Source organism: Thalassophryne amazonica, chromosome 22, assembly GCF_902500255.1.
Source record: "Thalassophryne amazonica chromosome 22, fThaAma1.1, whole genome shotgun sequence".
In the NCBI taxonomy this organism is placed as follows: Eukaryota; Metazoa; Chordata; class Actinopteri; order Batrachoidiformes; family Batrachoididae; genus Thalassophryne; species Thalassophryne amazonica.
In genome coordinates this window covers 9262442-9283264 of record NC_047124.1, presented here as the reverse complement: position 1 = coordinate 9283264, position 20823 = coordinate 9262442, and the positions used below count along the sequence as shown (strand labels likewise).

Below are 20823 nucleotides of genomic sequence, written 5' to 3'. Positions count from 1 at the left end.
AGTAAAGGTCAATGTGCAACCGTATAACCAGCATGAACGTCTACAAATCATCAGACACAAGGGGTTTATTCCCTAAATGTAGAATCTTGTACATGGTTTTATTTCCCCAGCAACAGCCCTGCAGTAAAAAAAAACAAAACAAAAAAAAGATTGAGTTGGGGAGGTCTGATGTATCAAGTCTATAATGTGTTTGTAGCCGTTTCAATGACTATTTTGTCTCAGCTGTGAAATACAAGTAAGTTGATGTTGAAGCATTGTGTTTTGTCATCCTGGTAACTGTTGTGTGCAAAAAGGAGAAGTACTCAAACTGGTTGGATGTTTGTTTCCTTCACTGCCTCCCAGCAAACCTAAAAAACAATAATTTAAATAAAAAGGACAGACAGGTTCGAGCCGCATTAAGGCACCTTTAATACAGCAACGCCGTCCTTGTGAACGTGCCTCCTTTGTGATTTGATCCTTTGGTGACCTCACAGAGAACACAAAGGTAAAACTTCACACTTGTACACACAAAGGTCGTGCTTTTTTCTTGTGGCATTTGGACCAGATTCTATCTGGTCTGTCCAGATGTATTCTGCCTGATGCTGCAGGACATCCTGTGGGAAGACAATTCTTAAAAAAAAAAAAAAAAAGTTTAAACGTTCCCAAGATTTTGTGCATTTAGTTCTTTTGAAGTGTTACAATAAAGTTTTGGAACTGCTTAACTATATTTGCCTACACTGCTTGAATTTTTTTCAGGACCCCAGGATGCAGGATCAACAGTTTCTGGTGGTGATTATGTATAATTTCCCCCCACATCCTTTGGAAGTCTTTAATAAAGTGTTTCACATTTGAGTGTCTTAAATGCAATCTCTTACCTTGATACCATCCAGTCTTTCATCAAGCTCCTCTGGGCAGAATTGATTCAGCAAATAGACATCAACAGGCAGGATTCAGGCCAGGAAGAGGGTCCAACTTGGTGCTTTGAGTAACATCAGTGAGTAGGATGTGGAGTATCTTCATTTCTTTTTACCCCCCGATTCTGCAGTTTAAGGATTGGCATGAAGAGCCAAGATGGTACAGGATTTCCTCACTACCAATCACTAGAGCCCGGCCAATATAAGCCCTTTTTAAAGTACTCACTATTGGACGAAATTTTGCAGATAGAACGCCGATAATTTCTCATAAACAGAACAGTTATTGAAATAATGTTTGTGTGGGCAATGTAAAATGTCCTTGCACCATTTGTCCAGTAGATGGAGCTCTGACTCCATTCAACTGAGAGCTACTTACACCCGTGCTTAAATGTGTTCAGCACCGGCCCGTAGTTTGCCATCACACTGCACTGATCAGCTGACAAAAGCATACAAGTAAGTTTATAAGGATCTATATCCTTATCCTGAACCTATATCAAAGTTGCAACAACAAGAGGTACAAGATCAGATGTATTTCACAACTCTAAGGATATGTATTTGCTAATTTCACAAAGGTTTAATTCTTGATTGCATTTTTTGAACTTGAAAATTCTTCTCCGTTATAAAGGTAATCAATGAGGACAAAGCTTCAGCTTTTAGGTCATACCTTTTTTGTTAAGGGTCGAAAAAAAGAACATTTTATTCATAAAAAATAAATAAATATCAGCTGATTTATCGGCTATCGGCAAATCAGCCGATTTATCGATTATCGGCATTTTTTTCATCCAAATATCGTTATCGGCATCAGCCTAAAAAAAATCCATATCAGTCCGGCTCTACCAATCACCTCAGCAGGCGTTTCCACAGACGATCAAAACAAACCACTTGCAGAAAACCTGCACGGCTCAGTCCATTCTTCTACTCCTTGTAGACAGGACAACAGAACAACGTAGGTCATGTCTCAAACCAAGGAAAAGTGTCTTCTCCAAGGAGGATGAGTAGGAATTAGAGGTCTACACATTAGAATCCCAACTCTTTCCCACTGAGGTACTTGATCCATTTCATTCAAAATACTCATGATCAGATTTTTTTTTTTTTTTTTTTTTTTTTTTTACAAACACTAGTCCTTGACACCAACCAAAAAGAATGGCTCCCCGTTGAGTGAGGCATGCCATCTTGGTTACCAGCAAGAGGATCATGGAAAAGGTGGAATTACACAGAGATACCATATATCAATCTGATTCTGCAACAAGCTGATCTTCAGAGATCAACCACTAAGAAGAATGCTACTTAAAATCTCCACTTATCCGTTACCATTTATCAGTATTCAATTTTTTTGCATCTATAAACCATGAGAAATCTTGTACAAACAATGTTACATCTACTGATCACGACTCGTTTTTCCCAAAATCCAGCAAGTGCTGGTTGATATCAATTTTTTTTTCCTGCCTCTTGATAAGCAAGTACACTAATAAACTATGAAAATATCTGACAATTATTTGTTGACACCTTTGTCAGATCAATTCAACAAACTTAAGACAAATGTGCTCTCCACAGGGACATCTCAGCATGTTGTATATCAAACTAAATATCTGTCAAGAAAAACTGGCAGCAGAGATGCACGTCATGACAAGTGGTATAAAACTGTCATTACAGTGATTTATTATAATGAACCATGAAAACAGCCAACCAGTGCAGTGTCCGAGTCTCTCCCCTCTGCACAAACATACACTCACGCGCACACACAAATGATAAAAAAGTTGAAGAGTCCGTATAAGGAAGAAGGGGAAGGGACGGGGGGAATAAAATAAAATAATGCTACAGTTACAGAAACATTCAGCTTTGTTAAGAGAGTGTTCATATTTACAACTGTATTTCAAGAATAAGGAAAAAAAAGGGATGGGAGCAATTTGTACAAGCAGAGAAAAGAAAATAAGCAAATATTTACAGTGTTTCTGATGAAAAGCTGGAGTAACCACCTATACATTAAATTACACTTTCTACAAATAACCGTCGATATTCAAAAATAAACCGCTAACGTCGTAGCTGCAGGTGAGGCCGCTCTGCCCACCAGAGAAGACGTCTAACACTCGCACATCTCAATGTCACACTCACTGTGCACTCTCTCTCACACACACACACACACACACACACACACACACACACACACACACACACACACACACACACACACACACACACACACACACACACACTCCTGGGGTGGACAGACAGGCCGTTTTTCTCTTTATCTGCAGCAGTGAACGCATTTGTTGTTAGACAGAGGAATAAAAAAAATAAGTGTATTTTTTATTATTATTATATACAAAAAGCTTTCTCTTTGCTATATCGAACCACTAGATGAAACAAATAAATGGTGGAAAGAGCAGATGACAGACAACAGGAAGGAAAAGGAATAAATGATGGAAAAAGGAGGAGTTAATAGGCTGGAATGTCCGTTGATAAAGTGCGGGATTTTACAACGGGAGTCCAAAGAAGACAGAACAGAGAGCGTTCCTCTCCGTCATAGGAAAGATTTATTATAGCAAAAAGAGGCCAGACAGAGGAGCATGAGCACCAGAGGGATGTCAGTCTTCATGTTTACAGTCTGTCTTGAAGAGTTTACCGTTTTGTTTTCTAAAAGTTTTCCCATCTTCCTCTTTTAAAGTAACCTTTTATCCCACAATCAGCTGTTTTTCCACTGGCCGTGTGTTCAGGTACATAGAAAACGTATGTACAGCTTATGGTACACGCCCCTCTCAGGCTGAGTCCATGGGGGCGGGGAGTCAGTGCCACCCTGTGTTCAGGTACCCCGAACTGTGGAAGGGGGTTGAGGATGTGGGGGCTCCACGAGTCCCAGCAGGCATTTGGGAAGCAGAGGCCTGTGCCTGGCCCTGCTGAGTCTGTTGAGGGGGAGGAGGTGGAGGGGGAGGCAGTCCAGTCTGCTGAAGAGGTGCGGGGTATGTGGATGGGGGTACTGAAGGAAAACCTCCCAAGTTCTGATAGTGGTGCGACTGCATGGTCACGTTGGTCGAAGGGGCGGGCGGTGGCGGGGGAGGAGGTGGTGGAGGCGTTAGAGACAACAGAGCGCTACCAGGGGGAGGCGGCTGCTGCTGCTGGGGGGGAGCTTGTCCCTGTGGTGGGGGAGGAGGGGGAGGGGCAGCTGTCATCAAAAGCTGGTGCTGCTGGATTGGAGGAGGTTGCAGGTTGACGTGCAACAGCGTGGGGCCGGGCATCGGGTGTGGCGGTGGAGGCGGCGGCGGAGCAGCTGAGGTCTGATAGTGCACGCTGTGAGGGAGAGTCTGCATCATGGGCTGAGAACCAGGAGGGTAGGGGGAGGTGACGGCAGGTTTAAAACCAGGGAAGGGGCCCACGGGGGTGGAGCTCTGGCTGCAGAAGTAAGCTGTGGCAGCTGGCGGCGGTGCAGGTGGAGGAGGCGGCGGTGGCGGCGGAGCACTCTGTGTGTTGTACTGTGGGAAAGGGGCTGGAGCAGTCTGAGCCTGGGGCTGACCTTGAGGCTGTGTGGAGAACAGCACCCTCTGGCTGCGGTAGGGCGAGCCCTGAGGCTGGGGCTTAGAAGAATGAAGGACGGAGGAGCAGGGGTAGTGGACGGGGGAGGAGGGTAAGGGGGCCGTGTGCAGCTTTGTGGGTGTCAGAGGGGCCGGCTTGGGGCCTGCCGGTCTGCTTGGTAACTGGCTGCTCTGACTGGAGGGCCAAAGCTGACTGTCAACATCTTCTTCCTTCGACGGCCAACTGGGCGGCTGGACTGGTGGACCAGGAGAACAGGGCTGCAAAGGATTACAAACAGGAGGTCACACAGCTGTTAAAATTAACCCTCCTGTGGTTCAAATTCCAACTCTGTCAACTCTAACCGAGCCTGCATTAGTAAAGATGTCTGAAGCAGATGTTAAAACAGATTTAATATTTAAAAAAAAAAAAGGCTAATTTTGCTTTGTTTTGTTTTTTTGCAACTGCTTCAAATGTGTCCATTCATGTCCACAGTTTGTGTTGTTAGTCATGACTTACCGTATGGGTGGGCGTCTTCTGAAGAGTTGGAGATGAACAATCTCTCAGTGCAGGTGTATCACCACCCTCCATCTCACCATCTACAACCACACAAGAAAACATGACTGTATTCAAACAAAACAGAAAGCTCGTCTGGTAGCCAACCAGGGGCCTGTACTACGAAGCGGGGTTAACTTACTCAGATGTAACCCAGGGTCAACCTCCTAAACCGGGGTTGACAAAACCTGGTTTCCTCAAGTGGTGTTAATCGGTACTATGATGCTGAATAAGATGTTGATTTGTTGAACCTGTGTTAACCTATTTGGAGTTTGTGCGCGTTCACATAAAAGGGGCGGGTTGCAGCACACGTCACCATTTTTCAATGATGGCGCAGTCACCTTACTTAGAATGCACGATTATTATAGGGAGCTACGAGGAATTTAAATTAACGTTAAGGGGGAAGTCGAACACATCGTCTGCCAATAAAGCAAGACAGGCTTGTTGGCAACGTATTGCTGATCGGGTAAATGCGTACGTACAATTCAATTGTTCTCCAAATCTGTTAGATGATTAACCTGTGGAATGTCTAATATGTGTAAAAAAAAATGACCTTTCATTAATTACGCCCAAATGCAACATGATTCAGAAGTGGGCATAGGCCTACTAATAAATGTTAGGTTAATTTAATGTTTCCTAAATAGGCTACCTTGACTGTATGATTGCTATTCCTAATCCTGTCAATATTTCATATGCAATAGCAGTGCCAAACGCACCTGGCAGCAGGTGAAGATGAAATATAAAAACATCCTTCAGAACGGTAGGTTTATATTCATAGCTTGATAAGCCCCACTTCGCCTAATTAATGGACATGCATTAGACCTATTTTGATATTAGTAATTACCCGCGATTGCATAAAACCCTTCTTTGATTTGCATTGTGGATAAATGGCCAGGGAAAACGACAAATGCATCCAACAGTTTAGATAGAGCAAGTACTACCTTGCGAATCATACGACGTACAGTATTCTTGCTCAGATGTTCAGCATCACCGACGGAATACATAAATTGTCCACTGGCAAAATAGGCACAAGGCACATTATCTGCTCGATCGTGTCGGGGCATTACTACACTGTAAAAAATGACTTGTTTTTACAGGAAAATGCTGGCAGCTGTGGTTACCAGGGAATTCCTGTAAAACATACAGCAGCACAGTAGATAACATTCCAGACATAATATGTATATGGATTTACAGTGAATGAACCACGGCTGACTCACATTAAAAGAACTGTTAAATATACAAACAAGAGCTCTCTTTTTTTGGACATTTAACTGCTGTATTTTTTACAGGAATTCCCTGGTAACCACAGCTGCCAGTGTTTTCCTGTAAAAACAAGTCATTTTTTACAGTGTAGTAATGCAGTGTAGTAATTACAGACTTCTGGCCCGATCAGCTGACAAAGATAACGAATTCCCTCGGCTGAGAATCTATATCTTTCATAGAGAATATCGTCCGGGTATGTCAGCGGATTCTGGCAGTCTTTAAAAACCCTCGCCCTGCGAAGAGAGCCCCTCACAATTTGTGCCCCAATATCAAACGGATCATCCAGGTAGGCCGACATCGTCTTCGGAGTGATTGACGGTAGATGGACGGTACTTATAAAGGGAGTGGTTAAGCGAAAACCTCAAGCTAACCAAGAACATAACCTGCTCGGAGCAGGTTTGGCACACAGCATAAATTGCCATGGCAGCATACCTCGATCAAAACCTATCCACCTTTTGTAGTACGGGTTAACCGGGAAGTTACTCCACACGTCATCAACTTACTCCCAAAGTTACCCTGATAAGCCAGTAACCCCGCTTCGTAGTACAGGCCCCTGATCTGCATGAAAACCAACAAGTCGCACTTGATCACCCCAAAGTGACTGCAAAGATCTTTATCGATGAAGGTGTTTCATATCTTTTGTTTTTTGTTGTTTCATTAAATATACCTCGTAGCACACATGCTGTTCATTTTTTTTTGTTGATACAGATGCAGTTCCTTCTGCACCGACACATAGTACCTACCTGTGTCCTTGTCCTTGCTGAGAAGCAAAGCTCTGTGGTAGCTGCGTTCACGGGCCTGCTCCACAGATGTGGATGAGGTCCTGAAATGAAACATTTGTATGGTCACAAACTTCTCTCAGCGTTATCGACAACACAAGATGTGTGACACGACTCAAAGGATGATGTTTTGCAGTCGACGTACCACTGCCCTTCTCCTTCCTTCTCTGCCTTCTCTCCCAGGGCGTCGGCCTCCTCGTTCGTCTGGGGGTCCCTTGCGGTGGCAGTGTTGTTGGCGCTGCAGAGAATTGTGGGAGCACAGGGCACAGAAGGCTCACTTGTGGTGTCGAGGCCAATGGGGAAGGCATCAACAGTCAAAGGTGGCACGGTGGAAATGGGGGAGCAGCACTCCGTCTTTGAGCCACTGCGACGAGCTTCTCGTTGACGTTTCCTGTATTCCAGCAGCGACACCTGGAAAGATGTCAAACCACCGTCACTTACAGCCACAACAGTTCCAGCTATTTTTGTACCACAAATGTCAGGTGTTATTACTTCAACCCACGTGTTATTTTGCACTGCTGCTCACCTTCTTCTTCTGTGGGGGATGCTGCGCCGACCCTCCTCCCTCACTGATGCAATCTGCATTCATCGAGCGAGAAAAGCCCAATGTACCACCATCCTCGAGACAGGGGTAAAACAGCTGCCCGTGGCACTCGCTGAAGGGAGCTGAAGAGCCAACCAATGGCCCCGTCCCTGCAGTGGGGCCCCCTGCAGTCCCAGCTGCAGCCTCAGGCCTGAAGGGAGCTGCTAGAGGCTCCAGAGTATGTGAGGGGGTGAGGTCCCTTAAGTTAGAGTTGACAGGAGAGAAGTTCAGGCCAGCTGGTCCAGCAGGGCCTCTTTCTGGACTTTTTATCCAGCCAGAGAAAGAAGAAGCACAAAGTTCTACAGATGAGGAAGTCTCATTACTGCCTTCTGCAATGCAGCCATCAGTTCTGTCCTCTCCACCGTCCAACTCAGCAGCAGGAGGCTGCGGACTCTCAGGAAATGAGATTTTGCCCTCCGTCTGTAGTCCATCTGAACTGGGTGCTCTGACGCAGGGAGATGAACCCAACGAAGGCGGTTGTTCAGCCTACAAACAGGCAGCGAGATCAATAACAGATAACACGGTGTAATGACCACAATTATTCTCTAATACAGCCAAATACACATCAGCAAGCAGGTGATTAGTCCTTTATCTTGGGTATTAATCAAATCTCAATTTTTATTGTCGTACTGACTGAATGAAAAGAGAAACGGACAGCTACAGATCTATAAAGACGACTTGCCATACTGACAAAAGAACTGACTCATAAATGCAGAGGACTAATTTAAACAAATATTGAAACTTTTAATTCATTTTTAAACATTTCTAAAATAACTACCAACTGTATTCTCATCGATAACTGGTGGGGGCCAATAATGACAGAACCCTGGTGAAATTGTCAGTGTGACTGCAGCCTCCACTCACTTCTTGAGTACTGGGCCTGCGGCTGGCCTCTGGGGAGCTGTCAACTGAAGATTCACTCTGTACAACCAAGAACAGATTTTAAAATTTTAAACACTCACCCCCACCCCATGTGTCCCAATAAAGTGGGTCCATAATCGACAAACGTACCTCCTGACAGGTGTTAAGTGTATGTGCTGGGGTGCTGTGTAAGAGCTCTGCACTGGGCTCCTCCATTCTTGGTCGTGGCGGGGTAGCCAACAAGATGGGCGTTATGGGCGTCTCGGCATGGTCTGCTCTGGTGGGTGTGGCGCATGGGGAACCATAGGGTGTGGAGCTCTCGGACATGCAGGCATCTAAAGGACTCAACCGCCGCTTTTTCAAAGGTGTGGGTAACTCTGTTACAAGGAAAAGAGTCTTGTGGCTTTTTCTGCATTGATGCCTTTGTGTGACTTTTTTTCCAGAGAGTGTGCTTTAAAACAGCAATTTTACTTTTGGAACTTCCATGATTCGCTGAGTTAACATTAAAATAGCTATTTCAAAGACAGCACTCATAAAATACCAACCTAATGTGCAATTGCCGTTGTAGGGTAAAGGGCTGTCCGAGTCTCCGTTGATGGAGGGACTCAGAGGACTCTCATTGGGCATGGGAAAACTCGGCCGTCTGGCCGGACTGGTGGAACCCTCCTCTTCCAGAGCCTGCTTCAACCATCGCTGTAAAATAAAGCAGCAATTTAAAAAATACACGAACAAGGTCAAATGATAAGCAAAATCAAAAGCAGCCATTCATGCAAAGAGGCAAAACTATATTACAGGTGAAATCCATAAGTCATGCTGTACCTTCTTACAAGACCCAGTAGTTGTTGGTACTTCTGGCAACTCTCTGGACCGTCGCCGTCCAGTGGGGACACCAGGTGTGGTGGGGCTGCGGTTTACCAGGAATGGGGACGAGAATCGGACGTAGTGTTTGGGTGTGCTGTAGACATGTGGCGAGCACGGCATGCCTGGTAGGGCGTTAAGCTGGGTGGCAAGGACTTCAGGGTCACTGCTTATTCTCAGCGGCCTCTCTGGAGTGGGTTCCGGTGTCCGCACAGCACCACGGTCATGATGCTTCTCCCCCACCCACTCACTCACAAAGTGCTGTTCCAAATAGTTTTAAAGAAGATATTAGAAGAATCCTGGACAACTTTTAAGGTTTCTCTTCCAGATTCATTTCAATCAATCCCAAAGAAACAGTTTGATAAAGACACAAGAAAATTAGGTGAACTGAGGGGTTCCCCATTGGACAGCGGTTGAGTACAATGTGATTTTGTCAAGCTGACAGCCACATGTTGGATACTGTGTTTAACAATCCTGATGCATATGCATTAGAAGAAATCCGGCAGTTACCTTTTTAGTTTTGAAGTTCTTGCTTCCGGCGCGGTTTCTGTCAGGTGCGGGTGAGCTGCTCTGTGGAGGGCTGGTGTCTGGTGCTTGGGTTGTGATGGCCTCTGGTTCTGGTGCACTGGGTGCCTCGCCTTCGGGAGTTTCACTGACCAGAGGCTCAATGCACTCTGCCGGAGAGCTTGGAGGCAGGTCGGAACATGTGCTGATGGTGCGAGCTCGCCGTCGCTGTTGGCCAATATGCGTGCGGTTCCGAGACAAACTTTTCCTGTTCCGTGTGTTTTTGACCTTGGCGGGCTTCAGTCCTGGCTCCTCTTTCACCTCCACTAGCGTCTGTAAGAGATCATTATAAGCATGTAATTTAGCCTGTCTGCATCAATTTCATCTCAATTTCGTTGACTCGATGAAATGCACAAAAAGGACGCTTATGATTCACTGTGCTTAACCTGCATGACAGCCGGGGAATCGGCCATCTCCGGTGTTGCTGGAGGTTCCTCCTTGATGTCACTGCGACCCCCAACTTCTAACTTGTTGCTACCAATTCTTTCGAGGGCCTGCTCCCTTCGCTTCTCTCTTTTCTCCATACGGGCAAAAGCTTGTAGGATGGCCTCCATCTTTCTCTCCTCTCGCGTCTGTAAAGTTAGATGTGTTTTTGGGAGGAGGGGTGATGGTGATGAACAGGGAGCAGAGCATTAGTCCACAGGGTACCACACTGTCCCATTTATGTCTCACAGCACCCAACAGTACAGGAAAGTCAAAGTCTGAGTGCAAAGACTAATTCCATTACAAGCCTTGCCATATCACAGCTTTACAAGCACACACACACTGGTGAACGTGCAAGCAACATTTCAACAACAGAGCCCCCTCTTCTTGGTTAAATTCCAAAACAGACAGCCAATTGAATCCACTAAAGTCAATATGGTCCTGGCAACAAGGCCCAACCTCTGCAGTCCATCCCTAGTCGGCTCTCTCTGCCTCTCTGTGGCTCATTAGCAGAGCTGCATGTTGCCCAAAGATGACTGAGCATTTTACACTTGGGTTTACAGTAGGGATGTCCCGATCTGATCACGTGATCGGAAATCGGGCCCGACCACGTGGTTTCAGACTTGATCGAAATCAGACGTTGCATCCCGATCAGGAATCCGATATAGATTTTATCCTGATTATTTTGATCAGTGCTATTTCAGGCAATGGGCCTTTCATGCGTCGGAAGCGTCAGAGGCGTGAGGCGCGTTGCTTTTTAGAGGCGTCAGAAGCGTCGCTTGAGCTCGGCTTTTGACGCGACGCTTCTGAGGGGAGCGCGCATTTCCGCTTGTCGGCAGGCTGATGCGGTCAAAGTTCAACCCAATTTTTTTTTTTTTTTGGTGGGGGGAGTTATGCGCGCAAAGTTTCTTTTGCAGAACTGCTGTTTGTGTGTTTACGCACTCAGCCTGATGTCTCGATGGAATGACAAGAGGATGATGGACACTTTCCCACCGAAACTCTCTCAGTCATCCTTCCGTGCGCAGCAGGACCGGGTGCTGACCAAGTCCTCAGGCCGACAATCTGTCATCTGATTAACAAAAAGAAAAAAACAAATTGTCTTGTGATCGTTTGTCTGCAAAACGGAGCGAGAGATGGTGTGTGCACGAGCGACGTGCGCACTCATCACATTTAGGAGCGCGTCTTAAAGAGCTTCCATCTTCATTCACGTTCACTGCGCTGCTCTGAACTTGTTGAACACTGATAAAGCATCAGAGGGACACTGAGGACTGTCAGGATGCAAATGTAAGATGTTTTTTTTTTCCTTTTACTTTTCAAGTTGACTTTTGAACTTTCGACGCTCTGAGCTGTGACGTAGCTTCACGGTGTCCAATAGGAACGACGCGTCGGGCCAAAACACGGAAGACTAGTGGCAGAAACCACTGATCTGTACAAATGGTAAATGGACTGCATTTATAAAGAGCTTTTCCATCTGCATCAGATGCTCAAAGCGCTTTACAATTATGCCTCACATTCACCCCGATGTCAGGGTGCTGCCATACAAGGCGCTCACTACACACCGGAAGCAATAGAGGATTAAAGGCCTTGCCCAAGGGCCCTTAGTGATTTTCCAGTCAGGTGGGGATTTGAACCACAGATCAGTGCAGAAACCACGTGTCTGAAGAAAAATCCTTGGAAATGTTTTTTGTTGTTGTTTGTTACGTCAAACTTTCTGATTACTGTTTAAAAAAAAGTTTAGAACACTTGTAATTAAAATAGCTAAATCAATAAATGGTTCCTTAAAAACCTTTCATCTATAAATTAAAACCACCTGTTATTTCAGATTAGATAATTTCTTGTTTAACATAAGGAACCTTTGACATTTATTTTTAGACAAAACAACATGGAAATTTGTACATTTTTTAAGTCTGGTAGATTATTACTTGATTGTTCAAGCTACATCAAGGAGAAGTGCACTGTTTATTCGATAAATAATAAAATGAGGTGATTGAAATGAAATTATATATTTTGCATTTGTTCATTGTTCATTCAGCTTTTTAAAGTGTCGGCTCGGGACTCGGTATCGGCAGATACTCAAAATCAGATGACTCGGAATCGGATCGGGGCCAAAAAACCTGATCGGGACATCCCTAGTTTACAGTGTGAACTAAAAGCTGCCAGCAGGGTAATTTACAGACTGAGTGCATGTCAGTGCGTACAATGCAAGCTTGTGCGTCTGATCCCGTCTCTTATGAACAAAAGTCTGTTTGGCAGGAAGAAGTGCGTGGCTGAATAAGTAACTGGTCAGTGCCAAGTGCTGGCTGCAGCACAGGTCTTTGGGGACCTGAACTCAAAATGTACCGGTAATGCACACTGGAGGCAGTTGCGTAATCAAAGAGTACATTGGTTTTGTTGCCTTTAATAGGGGATGTAATTGTAGATCGACACTGTGGGACTCCCATTCAAGGCTGCAATTTTTTCAAACATGACAGGAAATAAATAAAGTCCCTCAGCCTTGGTGGAGCTGTTCTTTTTTGGTTTACACATTTTCAAAGTAATCATATGTTATATATATATATATATATATATATATATATATATATATATATATATATATATATATATACTTCTGTGTGGTGTGTCGTCACAACACGGAACAACTTTAAAAATTATTATTTTATTTCTTCACTATACTGCATCACATAGTTCACATTTACCCAGCAGTAACTTAAAACAGGATTTTAGACGTTCTTCACTCTTCTAACAAGTATTTTGTACATACAGACAAGATATAATTTAATACAGATATTAAAGAGGTGGAGGAAGTTCTGAGTTTCAATTCAATTTATTTATATAGCACCAAATCATGACATAAATCACCCCAAGGTGCTTTACAAGGGTAAGATCTAACCTTACCAAACCTCCTTAGCAAGCACATATGCAGCACTGGTAAAGGGAAAAACTTGGAAATAATGCACAATTTTTCAGTAAAGCACTGAAACAGGACATAGTTATAATGCAGTTTACTATAGTTCATAGAAGGACTACGTTTCTGCAGCACTTACTATATAGTAGATTATCAAAGTGCTTTACAATAATGCCTCACATTTACTTTCCCAGCCAAGACTGGAAACCACTTTTCACAGATGAGTGGACTGAGACAGGTCCACACAGGTCAGACAGACAGACAACCCAGGTTAGTCACACTGGTAGGCCAGCTTCTTATCCACTATCTATCTGCTCATCCGTCTCTAAGAACAAAATAATAATAATTAGATTTTACTATAAATCTGAAAATAGGGCATCCAGATGTTTATGGTGCCTCACACCGGCAGCTACTTCTTCTCCTTCACTTCATCATGTGACTTTATGGACACAAGAGATAAGCTACATTTGTTAACACCATGAGAGCAGATGTCTACAGAGAAAACTATGTTTCAACATCTCATGTAGTTCCCGAGATATGGTCACTACCGTATTTGAGATGATGGCCTCAAATCTGAACTTGACATGATGTGTGTTGTGAGAGGACAGTCCCGTGTTTATCCTTCAAGTTTCTTCTAAATGGCTTTTACAGTAGCCTCTTTCTGCTGATCTGCATACTAACAATAGTTGCAGAAGTGAGTCCAGTGTGTATGCCCTGTTTTACTGGGCTGAACCCAACTGAGATTCTTAATGCACTGGTGCATTTTGAAATGTCACATTCTCATGCATTTCTTGGTCAAACCCAGTATCAAAAGCTTAAGAATCAACAGTGTTTTTATTTATTCATTTTAAGAAAAAGATCATCAACACCATGACCTGTTAACTTTCAGCAATAGGGCAAGACCAGATTTGTGAGGCATAGCAACATTTTTGGATTAGACAAAAAGGCAACACTGATTAAAAGAGGATCAGACGCACACAGCAAGACACACACACACACACACACACAAAAAAAACCAACAGAAATATGATGTACAAATTAATGACAGAAGCAAAATTCTAATTTAGTACAAAATTAAATAATGGAAGAAGCAGAGTTTGGACAAAGAACCCCAAAAAGCAGAGATAAAGACGGCGACAGCGGCATTCAGAGTGGTGAGTGATGCACAGGAGGACAGTTTTCTGAAAGAGTTTAGAAGAGAGCTGCTCTAATCCATGCCAAAGCCCTTTAGCAGACAAATAGTGGGACCACATCCAGCGTATCAGGGGGCAGTTACTTTTATTTTCATTCTTTCTGCTGGGTGGCTGCATGGCATTGAGAAGCTGTAGGCCCTAGCTTAGCACACTTACCATCTTCCTCCTCCTCTCTGCAATGTGCTCCTCTGATTCCATCTCTACTTCATTGCTAACGGAGGTTTTGTCTTCAAGATCCTCATATAACTCAGGATCCTGCAAGAGGAGGGGAGAGGGGGGTATGGCGCTTTATCATGGCTGATCATTCAGTCTGACTACAGACTAGAGGCAGAATAGATAAGGAGTGGGGGACAGGCTGGGGAAGTGAGGGAGAGGAGGGGGCAGGTGGAGTAGCTTGATGAATATGGGGCATAGTAAAACTGCTAAATGTGGGTTTTTCCCCCCCCTCCTGTAAGTGGTCAGCCTGTGCACAAAACACACCCACTTAGAAAATGATGCTTTATGAATTTCTGCGTGCACTTTAGAACTGTTCCACTTTCAGTTTAAATCCAAGCGGCTCCCGGCACCATCTTAAAACAGCCGATACCGTCTTTAGTTCAAACGGCTGGAACAGCAACGTCTTTAATATTAAATCATCCGCTGGGAATATTTTACTGCAGCTTCATAAACATCTAAACCACAACTCCACATCCCCTCACTTTATACGCTGGTTTGATTTACCAGCACAGGCTGAGCGACTCACACAGTCAAACATGACAAGCAACAATTTCCAGATTAACCAATACAATTTACTCACATTTACACAATACAGCTTTGACTGCAAAAAACAGTTTTTGAAACTAATTCACCAAAGCCCCTTTCCAGCTTGGTCATGCAACTCATTATTCTAGAATCCTTCCTCTATATAGGCCTTGAGGCCCACCAGGTTGATGCTTATCCTCAGACACTGTAGCATGAATTGGATGAGAGTCCACACCACTCTCCCTTGGATGCAACACCAGTCCATCACCAGATACCACACACAGGTGGGAGTTGGGCTAAGAATAGGGAGGCCGTGGTTCGATTCCTGGTCATCTCCACGGGGAATCATGGGCTCTCATACACTTCACTAATGTGCCTCCGAGGCTATACAGGACTACATGTTGGTACTATAAGTACTACCCCACAAAACCACCTGCTTTGAATAATAATAATGATAATAAAATTCCATAAAGTTTTTCAGAATCACCGTGTTCCGATTTAAAGAACCAGAGGAGAGCCTGGGAGCTGAACCTGTACCTCTGCAGTAAGGCAGTGCAACACCTCTCCTCTGACAGGTGCCACACAAGTGTCGTGCAAATAACAAAATATGAGTTATAACTGAATTCAAAATTAAGTGGTTTGATGATGAAAGTGAATGCATAAAGGGATGCTGGCTGGGGAACAAAAGGGAACTAAAAACAAAGCAACAACAACAAAAATGTACTACAATGGAAAAGCATGCAACGACAAACAAATGACATGCATAATCGACATGTTATGTGAACACATTCTAAACATATAGTACGCGAGTGACGTGTTACAGAAGGGTGAGACAGAGTGCATTTAACAGCGGGTTTAAAAGGAAAAAAAAAAAAGTGCTTTTACCTGGTTGTTTGAAATGGAGAGACGAAGAGGAGAAAGTTTTCTCTGTTTGCTGTCACTTGCAGTCTTGCACTTTCCCTCGCTGTCCAAACCCATGTTCTGGTTTTGGCCCTGGTCATCCCGTGTTACGTCCTTGTCCTTGCGCCCCCCACGCCGGCGGTTTCCAGTGCCCAGGTTCTCTGTGGGCTCCAAGTTGTGCTTCAGCACCGGACACTCATGGTTACCCTTCACACAGGCACAATCTACTTTGTATTTACTGAAAATAAACAGAAAACAAGACAGCAGGTCTTTATCGAGGACCCATATTGGCTTGCTGTAACTGTTATGAATGCTAAATGCAGAATTTTCACTTTTTAACTCACCAGCTGCCATAGTCAAAATCAAAGCCAATTGTAATCTCTGTACCCTTGCTGATAGACCTCAAGGAGTAGATGTACAAATGCAGCATGCCATCCTCAATGACATGCCGCACCTGGGGGGATAAAACATGAAACCTGACGGTCAATAACCACAGAAAGTTACATGAGCTAAAGAGGCTATGATCAAACAAATCAAAATGAATCAAAACAGGAAATATTTATGCATTTCTGGTTTTGACAACTTACTTCAGAATTAGGGGTGCAGGACCGACGGATGAAGCGAGCTTCATTGCCGAAGCTACGTGCATCCACGCACATTTCCAGGCCGTCAAATTTTGAGTAAAATAATACAAACGGGTACGGCCTAAAAAGCACATTACACTGATTCAAGTAACAGTTTCAACAACAGATCAGAAAATACATCAAGAACCAAACTAAACTGATTTATGCTTCTCTGTCTCCGCGGCTCCGTAGAGATGCAGAGCCCTCTGTGTCATTGTGTACCTTCTCCGAGCCCCTCTCTGTAGCCTGAATGTGCACCTCCCAAAAATTTAAACGACACGTCAAAACGAAAGAGACTCCAAGGGCTGTGACTGGTCACTCTTCCAGTTTCACTCCTTCCTCTCCCACCATATTTAAAAGTTTTTGCAGTGTGCATGTTGATTACTATACAAATAGTCAATGTTTATGAGTTCAATGGTAAGAATCTTTCACCTCATGAAATATTCTTTCCACTGAATGAATGAAAAACATTCATTATTTGTTTAACAAAACGGCTAAATAGATTCCATGTGATATTTTATAAATTTAAAAACAAGAGAAAAAGGGATTTACATTTTGGTGTGTGCCAAACAGTCCAACACGAATTTTAAATAACAGTCCAAGCCAATCCAAAATTGTTCTCAGACAACTTGCAAAAACAGTCAGATAGTTCAAAGACAATCCTGACGATGTAGTCCATAGCTGATGCCGTGCACTGACTTCTTCACGTACACTGCCACCTGCCTGCTTTTCTCAGTCCAGCGAAAATTAGCAAGAGAAATTTGTTGAGGTCCTCATCCGACAGCAGTTCTATTTAGCTAAAGAAGTCCCAACAAATATTGCAAATGCCTCCAGACGGCTGATGGCATAGTGGATTTGTTTTTTCTTTTGTGTTAAAAGAATGAGCAGCATCAATAAGCCGCTAAGTGCTGTAGCCTTGAGTGCGTGTGCGCGGTGTTCACAGCATGCAATAGTACAAATCATATAGTGCCAAAATTGCATGCTAAATAGCACTAAAATTGCATGAGGAATGGAACACAATGGCAAATGGTACAAATGATTCATATCACATGACATACAAACCAACCAATCAAATGACAAGGATCTATTCAGCCATTATATAAATTTCAAACATAGATCAAATGGAGGAATGTCTGGCAAAAAGTCCGCAAATATGATCAACTTTACAACACGGAGTAGAAAAACTACAAAGATGTTCAAACAATCTGCAATTTGCACGCAATGTTGGTTTGGAGGATGATGATTGTATGAAGTGGAGCTCACTGAGGGACAAATTGGTCTAGAAAAAAAAGGGTGTGTGTGTGTGGGGGGGTGACAACAACAACCAGGAACAGTGGCGTTGTAGGCCACAAGAAAGTCCCTGCCTTGTTCTCCATGTCACACCCCTTGCTGTTCCAGCGGTAAATTCTATGACAACACCCACTAACACCACGGAGAAATTCAAAAGGGTCACGCTCATGTCGACGTCATTGCATGGTCACAGATATATGAAATTGTAGAGGCATAAATCAGGCTTAAAGGAGAGAGTCAGTTTTTTTTTTTTTGTTTTTTTTTTAATAAAGTAAAGCACCCTAACCTCTTGAAGAAGTAGCCGTTGGCCTCGAACTGCTGTCGAAGCATGAACTTGCCCCTGTACTCGATTATGAGGGAGTCTGGAGCCAAGTCTCGCACTGCCTTGAGGATCTTCTTGTTCCTCTGAACCTGACTCTGGAAGGAAAGACAGGCAATCATGCATAGTGATAAAATATCAGGCAGTGGTTCCAAACGATACGCATGCATCGTATCCATTGATGTCCTTAGATTGTAGAATCTCGGCATTTATCTAGAATTGTGAATTTCAGATTATAACAAGGGTTGTACCTCGACAGGTGGTTTGAAAGAGGCTGGGTGGGTGTTGTAAGCCAGGCTCTTGCCATTGCCTTGCTCTTTAACACGCAACAGCACTTGGACGTCCTCACTGTACTGATTGCTGCTCGCCTCCTCATAGCGCTCCATCCACGTCTTGATTTTATTCTCCCACAGGTGCTCCGTCGGCTCCTGCTCTGGAGCTGCACCCTGCAATGAATAAAGAAGTATTTAGCAAAGTCTGACTGAAAATTGCAAAAGATCTCTGCACAGTGGTGATTTTGCACATACCTTTACTCTGGAAGATTTCCTTGACCCCTCACGAAAGGCCTGCCAGAGAAGTAAAGAAAGCATATCGACAAACTGTTCATCAGAAACAGAAGTTATCTGTAGTGGTTCTGTTAGAAAGCCAACCTTCTTTGCTCGGGCAGAAGCTGCCGGAGGTTCTTTATCACCGCTCTTTTTGCGTTTTTTATCAGCCTGCTTATTGCCAAGACGCCCGGTAGTCAGGGCGATGGTGGTTGGTGTGTGTTGGAAGGTAGAATAGAGCTCTAGAGGCACCTCATCTCCACTCTCTGTAGCACTGGTGTCGCCATCTGCAGAAGCATACATTTATGTACTAATTAATGACAGCAGACAAAAAAACAAACAAACTATCACATAAATTTACAGCAGCTGCTGCTAAAAACAAACAAAAAAATCACAAGGAAAAGTAACTGAAAAGCATGTCAGCGTGCAGAACAAAACAGTTTTGAAATTGACCAGTAGGTGGTAGTGTGGTCCAGGCTGTGGCTGGTTGTTCTGCAGGGGTGAGGAACTATTCCCAGACAAACTACAAACTCCTGTTAACTCATTAACTATCCATTTCACTGCAACAGAGGGAGCCCATAAAAGCAGAACTAAGAAATCGTTCTGCGGATAATCATGCAAATGTCCGAACAATTTATACTGAAGAAAACAGTACGCCAAAGTGAGTGGAGTTCACAAACGCACTCATAACTACCACTTGTGTAATGTAATATAACAGAAAATTAAAACCCTTTCTGAAGCAGTCTTTAGGTATACTCAGGCGTGTATATCAGTGGAGTCTTGCTTACCAGATAAACATTCTCTCTTCCTGCTCTGCAGGAGGATGGCCCTCTCTCTGTCCAAGTGCCGTGGCTGGCAACGCTCACATAGGTACGTCTCAGGAATGTTCTGCCTGTCAATGCCCATGCAGTCTATATGCTGCCAAGCACTTCAAATAAATGAATGAAAAAATAAATAGATAGCAAAGGATTTACATAAACTTCAAAAAATAAATACATAAAACTATTACAGAGCCTGCAAAATGTGAGAGGAGTAGCAAGTAGTGCACACAAACTAACCTGCACTTGTCACAGCAAATCATGTAGCCGTCATCGTGGGTGAAACCGCAGATGCAGCGGGTGATATCAGCCCCGTAGCTACCATCCTCAGAGGTGCTAAGCGTAGTGCCCCTTGATGCCTCGTCCTGCCCCCCAGGGACAAACAGCCCCCCCTCTCCTGATCGGATCACCATGGAGGGGGGAGGAGAGGCTGGCGGTGTTGGTGGGGGCCGCGCCCCATAGTTATGGTCCTGATGGAAAGAGATGATAAATGTGAGGCGCTGAGTGTCAATTTGGGCTTGTAGGAGTCAAATCTCAGCAGCCAGGTCAGACTGGTCAGCTTTTGGAAAAATATAAAATATGCATCCATAGCATGTTAGCAAGCTATCAGATTCAGATGAAGGATGGAGCCACGTGAGGTGAACTGACACTTAAAATGCTAGATCAGTTTTCTCTGAGTCCACCTTTAGCCATGTGTTTGCTGCCTAATTTAAGTGGCAAACACAGCACTGTGTCAGACAACGCAAAACAAACTCATTGTCAGCTGATGACATTCAAATCCTGAGCTAGTCAGGCGTCAACGAATACAAAACAAGCAGAAAAGTACGTGAAGTGTACTGTACTAATACCCCAGGCCAGCCAAAACTCAACTTGTAATCTTCTGTTACAGGTCAGAATATATGAATACCTTAACTTATGTGCATATCTATGTAACAAAAACTTTCAAGTGTACAAAGAAGAATTAGTAGAATGCTTGCATACATTTTATGAAGCTAATTTGACAGATTAATGCTTTAATAGTTTTTGTAATTTTAGTTGGACAAACCATTAATTTGGGGGTAAAATGTGTAAAAAAAAAAAAAAAAATTCAAGCATTCAAACAGTTAAAAAAAAACTGCCCACTGTGGGTTAAAAAAAAAATAAACACATTGAACAGTTTTGTGTTCTCACTTGCACATACATATATGATATATACAGTTATATATC

General features: G+C 43.7%; 1 protein-coding gene and 1 long non-coding RNA gene across 3 annotated transcripts in view; one reads left to right on the top strand and one right to left on the bottom strand.

Moving 5' to 3' along the window:
• Window positions 1-147: 147 nt before the first annotated feature.
• LOC117504105 lies at window positions 148-706 on the top strand. Its single transcript, XR_004558725.1, has 2 exons — window positions 148-298; window positions 375-706. It is a non-coding gene; the product is annotated as an uncharacterized LOC117504105 (long non-coding RNA).
• Window positions 707-2522: 1816 nt separating this feature from the next.
• kmt2e (lysine (K)-specific methyltransferase 2E) overlaps window positions 2523-20823 on the bottom strand; it is a 43176-nt gene continuing 24875 nt past the window's right edge. Inside the window, exons 4-24 of one of the 2 annotated variants that reach the window (XM_034162953.1) lie at window positions 19858-20087; window positions 19588-19727; window positions 18905-19086; window positions 18782-18820; window positions 18506-18700; window positions 18222-18352; window positions 16610-16727; window positions 16367-16476; window positions 16008-16260; window positions 14538-14636; window positions 10247-10432; window positions 9807-10133; window positions 9258-9557; window positions 8984-9131; window positions 8589-8815; window positions 8442-8498; window positions 7521-8063; window positions 7140-7405; window positions 6959-7038; window positions 4917-4996; window positions 2523-4678 (exon numbers count right to left, since the gene is read on the bottom strand). In XM_034162953.1, coding sequence (XP_034018844.1) covers window positions 3677-4678; window positions 4917-4996; window positions 6959-7038; window positions 7140-7405; window positions 7521-8063; window positions 8442-8498; window positions 8589-8815; window positions 8984-9131; window positions 9258-9557; window positions 9807-10133; window positions 10247-10432; window positions 14538-14636; window positions 16008-16260; window positions 16367-16476; window positions 16610-16727; window positions 18222-18352; window positions 18506-18700; window positions 18782-18820; window positions 18905-19086; window positions 19588-19727; window positions 19858-20087 — 4713 coding nt within the window. In that variant the 3' untranslated portion in view covers window positions 2523-3676. Of the gene's footprint in view, window positions 4679-4916; window positions 4997-6958; window positions 7039-7139; window positions 7406-7520; window positions 8064-8441; window positions 8499-8588; window positions 8822-8983; window positions 9132-9257; window positions 9558-9806; window positions 10134-10246; window positions 10433-14537; window positions 14637-16007; window positions 16261-16366; window positions 16477-16609; window positions 16728-18221; window positions 18353-18505; window positions 18701-18781; window positions 18821-18904; window positions 19087-19587; window positions 19728-19857; window positions 20088-20823 lie in introns of both variants that reach the window. The other variant, XM_034162952.1, reaches the window with a different exon arrangement.